This window comes from Lactuca sativa, chromosome 9 (assembly GCF_002870075.4).
Source record: "Lactuca sativa cultivar Salinas chromosome 9, Lsat_Salinas_v11, whole genome shotgun sequence".
NCBI lineage: Eukaryota > Viridiplantae > Streptophyta > Magnoliopsida > Asterales > Asteraceae > Lactuca > Lactuca sativa.
Window position 1 is genome coordinate 208662842 of NC_056631.2, and position 2465 is coordinate 208665306.

General features: G+C 29.5%; 1 protein-coding gene across 1 annotated transcript; it reads left to right on the plus strand.

The window, feature by feature from the left end:
• The first annotated feature begins 362 nt into the window (after nt 1-362).
• On the plus strand, nt 363-2167 carry LOC128128451 (uncharacterized). Its single transcript, XM_052767400.1, has 3 exons — nt 363-467; nt 1195-1793; nt 1883-2167. The coding sequence occupies exons 1-3, from the start codon at nt 435-437 to the stop codon at nt 2028-2030; spliced, it is 780 nt and encodes a 259-aa protein (XP_052623360.1). The 5' UTR covers nt 363-434; the 3' UTR covers nt 2031-2167.
• The last annotated feature ends 298 nt before the right edge of the window (nt 2168-2465 follow it).

Here is a 2465-nt window from a genome sequence, read left to right on the forward strand (position 1 = left end):
CTAATTGCGAAACTCATTATAAAATGTTATATTTTATATTTCACAAATGATTTTCCACATTATTACTGTTAAAAGAGAAAATGACAAAAATAGCCAATTACACTAATTGCATTACAAAAATAGCCAAAAAAAATCGGGATTACATATTTAGCCACCCATTTCGCAGATGAGAAGGTCCCATCTGCGAAATGGGCATCTCATCTGCGAATGTACAAGTGCCTGAAGCACAACTATGCTTCAGGCACTTGTACATTCGCAAATGAGATGCCCATTTCGTAGATGGGACCTTCTCATCTACGAAATGGGTGATTTTTAGGTATAAAAACGTTTTTTTTTTTTTTTTTTTTTTTTTTTTTTCATTTTCACCATTCTCTACACAAAAACTCTCTCTAACTTTGGGCTTCTCTCGGAATTTTGGCTAGTTTTTGAAGAAAATGGAGGATTATGTCAACAATCCCGCAAATATGGTTAAATTTTAACTCTTTTAATGTTTAAAGTTATTTTTTTTTTAAAGTTAATTTTGTTGTGTTTGATAGTTTTAGTATATTTTTAGTATACTTGAAGTTTAAATGCAAGTAGAGACAAGTAGAGACTGCGTAGATAATGTTTACAATTTGTTATTTTTGTAGTTTTTTTAGTTGTTGTATAACCTGAAATCTTGTAAATTTTTATCCTATAATTGTTTATATAAACTGCAAAATAGTTGTTTGTATATATATTTGTCGTATAACATTTGTATAAGTTGAAAATTTGTCGTATATATATATTGTTAGAAATTGCTTTTATTTGTCGTATAAGTTGAAAATTTTGTATAAAGTAGTCGTATAACTTGCAAAATTGTTAGTTTGGTTGTCATTTTATTTTTAAATTTTTTTGTTTATATGGTTATATAATGTTAGTTTTAATTAGAAAGATAAAAATTGTTTATATATTTGTCGTTTAAGTTGAAAATTTGTTTAAGTTGAAAATATGTTTAAGTTGAAAATATTTATATAATTATGTATGATATTGTTTTCTATCGTAAATATATTTGTTGTATAACTTGGAAAATTGTTTATATATGTGTATGTTATTGTTTTTTATCAGGGAAATATATATATTAGTAATTAAGAAAGTATTTGCAGTTCATAATCATATATTTAAAAAAAAATATTTTTTAGTTATCTAATTTGTTTTTGTGTTTTTTTTTTGCAGCATGATTTTAGTTTAATGAATACGAAAGCCTTTGCGAACCTAAAAGGCTCTGGCGGTAACATATGGGAAGTCTTTGAAGTTTTAGATGATGCCCGACGTGCTATTTTCAGAAATACCGTCTTTGGCTATTTTATTGATGTCCCTCGTTTACAAGGGGACGCTTTATTGTTTCATAAAATGTTCCTTCATCAGATCCGGCCGGACCCTGTTTTATCTCCAGATGGAATAAAACGTTTATATTTTCGAGTAGGCAATACCAAAATGGTTTATGGGCCGGAAGAGTTTTGTTTGATTACCGGCTTCAATTATGGGGAGTATCCAAAAAACATTGGGAGAAAAGGGTCGGAAAAATTAATAAGCAGTAAAAAAAGATGTTTACTGCGTGAACGGCTATTTCCGGACCATACTAATAGTTCGGTGAAAATCGGCGACCTGAAAAGTTTAATTTTAAATCAAACATTCCTAGCACTTGACGACCTTGATGCAGTTAGAGTATGTTTGATATACATTTTGTGTGAAGGTTTTTTGGGCAAAGAAGTTAACGATCGGGTGCCACAAGATTGGTTTTATTTGGCTGAGAATTTGGATCTCTGGAATAGGTATATTTTCTTTACGTTAAAAGTTCTATTTTATTAAAGTTATAATTTATATAATAATCAATTTTGTTTTTTTTTTTTTGTTTTGTTAGCTTCGCTTGGGGTAGCTATCTATGGGATTTTACTTATGTTGACCTTGAGGATACGTGGAATAAGATACATCATTATTTATCACTTCCTGAGCGTGGTCAAACTTTAAAGTATTCCGTCTCAGGATTTACGGCTCCAATTAGGGTATAAAAATTTTCTTATATTTAAATTGTTTTATTGTTATATTTTTTATTTTAATTTTAACTTTTATTACTGTTATTGTACAAAATTGTAGATATGGATATATGAGATGATTCCGGCTATTCGTGCATGTGGATTTGCATTGAGAAAAAATAAAGACTTGCCTCGGATGAAAAGATGGAGCGGAACAAAAAAATTGAAATGGGTTGACGTGAAAAAGATTTGGTCAAAGATGCAGGTTTAAAAATATTTTGTTTATTATTAATAAAGTTGATTATTATAGTTTTATATGCATTTTTAATATGTTTAATTTTTTAGGAGGGGCTACCACCAAGACAAAACATGTTACCGGGTGATGGTGAGATGACATCTTTTTATTATATGTCATTTCAAGAGTATGTATATGGTGAAGGGAAAGCAGTTCCATCCCCAGTACGGGACCAT